The sequence below is a fragment of the Colobus angolensis genome, unplaced genomic scaffold, assembly GCF_000951035.1.
Source record: "Colobus angolensis palliatus isolate OR3802 unplaced genomic scaffold, Cang.pa_1.0 Scaffold21, whole genome shotgun sequence".
NCBI lineage: Eukaryota > Metazoa > Chordata > Mammalia > Primates > Cercopithecidae > Colobus > Colobus angolensis.
The window spans coordinates 5801852-5803900 of record NW_012115266.1 but is presented as its reverse complement, the minus strand read 5'-3'; the positions used below and the strand labels follow the sequence as shown (position 1 = coordinate 5803900).

Below are 2049 nucleotides of genomic sequence, written 5' to 3'. Positions count from 1 at the left end.
GCGAGACTGTCTCCAAAAAAAAAAAAAAGAAAGAAAAAGGATTTTGAGGAGGGGGTGCTTGAACTTGGGCAGGGCCCGAGGGCCGGGGAGGGGGCCCACCGTCGTGGGCAGGTGGTGACCGTGGCCCGCCACGCCGCCCGCAGCTGCACACGTACCTGGTTCTGGAGCTGCTGCGGGGTGGGGAGCTGCTGGAGCACATCCGCAAGAAGCGGCACTTCAGTGAGTCGGAAGCGAGCCAGATCCTGCGCAGCCTCGTGTCGGCCGTGAGCTTCATGCACGAGGAGGCGGGCGTGGTGCACCGAGACCTCAAGCCGGAGGTAGGCAAGCGGCCTCGGCGGCGGGGCGGGGCTGTGGCGTCCGGGGCTGCCTCTGACCACCACCCCGCCGCCCTTGCAGAACATCCTGTATGCCGACGACACGCCCGGGGCCCCGGTGAAGATCATCGACTTCGGGTTCGCGCGGCTGCGGCCGCAGAGTCCCGGGGTGCCCATGCAGACGCCCTGCTTCACGCTGCAGTACGCTGCCCCCGAGCTGCTGGCTCAGCAGGGCTACGACGAGTCCTGCGACCTGTGGAGCCTGGGTGTCATTCTGGTATGGGACGCGGTCCTCGAGGCGGGGTCAGGGTCGCTCTGTCGTCTTCCTGGTGTGGAGCAGCACTAGGGAGGGGATAGAGGTCATCTTGGTGGGGGCGGCTGGGTTTCGTCTGAGGCTGGGATCGGGGTGGTTCAAATACAGAGGCGGGGTTGCTCTGGTGCTAGAGTCGGAACATCCGGGTATTGGGGGTTAGAAGTCAAGGTTCACTACGCGTGGGTCTCAGGAGTGCTCCTAAGGGGGAGGGTGAGTGGTTCTGTGGGAGCTGAGGGGTCAGCCTCGGCCCCGCAGCCTGGGCCGGTCTCACCTTCCCTTCACCCCTCCTAGTACATGATGCTGTCGGGGCAGGTCCCCTTCCAGGGGGCCTCTGGCCAGGGCGGGCAGAGCCAGGCGGCCGAGATCATGTGCAAAATCCGCGAGGGGCGCTTCTCCCTTGACGGGGAGGCCTGGCAGGGCGTATCCGAGGAAGCCAAGGAGCTGGTCCGAGGTGCGGAGCTGGAGGTCACAGATCATGGTTGGGGAGGGGGACGCTGGACAGAGATGGTCACTGGGTCAGGTGTCCTGGTTGGGGATGGGTAGGGGAGGAGAGTGGAGCTGTTACCATCTCTTTGGGGCTCAGCCTCTACGCCAGGCTCCTCCCACACTTCCTTGCCCCGCCTCCAGGGCTCCTGACTGTGGACCCCGCCAAGCGGCTGAAGCTCGAGGGACTGCGGGACAGCTCGTGGCTGCAGGACGGCAGCGCGCGCTCCTCGCCCCCGCTCCGGACGCCCGACGTGCTAGAGTCCTCTGGGCCCGCAGTGCGCTCGGGTCTCAACGCCACCTTCATGGTAAGGGGCGGGGTCCGTGAAGGGGTGGGCGGAGCCTCGAGAGGTGGGGTCTGGGGAGGCGGGGCCATCGGAGCCCAGAAAGGGGAGGTGCGGCTGGGCGCGGTGGCTCACGCATGTAATCCCAACGCTTTGGGAGGCTGAGGCGGGCGGATCAGGAGGTCAGGAGTTCCAGACCCGCTTGAACAACATGGTGAAACCCCGTCTCTACTAAAAATACAAAAATTAGCCGGGCGTGGTGGCCTGCGCCTGTAATCCCAGCTACTCAGAGGCTGAGTCAGGAGAATCTCTTGAACCCAGGAGGCGGAGGTTGCAGTGAGCTGAGATTACGCAACTGCACTCCAGCCTGGGCGATAGAGCGAGACTCCGTCAGGTGAACCGAATCCGGCCTCTGGTCGGTCTGGAGGCCAAGGCCCTGTCGGCCTAGGCCTTGACTTAGGCGGCTGGAGGCAGGGTCTGGGAATGGGGGTCAAAGTCAGATCTGGAAGCCGGGGTCAGGCGGAGGTGGGGGCACGTGATCACCCCTTCCTTCCTACCAGGCGTTCAACCGGGGCAAGCGGGAGGGCTTCTTCCTGAAGAGCGTGGAGAACGCACCCCTGGCCAAGCGGCGGAAGCAGAAGCTGCGGAGCGCCAC

General features: G+C 65.1%; 1 protein-coding gene across 1 annotated transcript in view; it reads left to right on the top strand.

The window, feature by feature from the left end:
* RPS6KA4 (ribosomal protein S6 kinase, 90kDa, polypeptide 4) overlaps positions 1–2049 on the top strand; it is a 12443-nt gene extending 10394 nt beyond the window's left edge. Inside the window, exons 13-16 of the mRNA XM_011942579.1 lie at positions 144–591; positions 919–1078; positions 1255–1418; positions 1955–2049. Coding sequence (XP_011797969.1) covers positions 144–591; positions 919–1028 — 558 coding nt within the window. The 3' untranslated portion in view covers positions 1029–1078; positions 1255–1418; positions 1955–2049. The remainder of the gene's footprint in view (positions 1–143; positions 592–918; positions 1079–1254; positions 1419–1954) is intronic.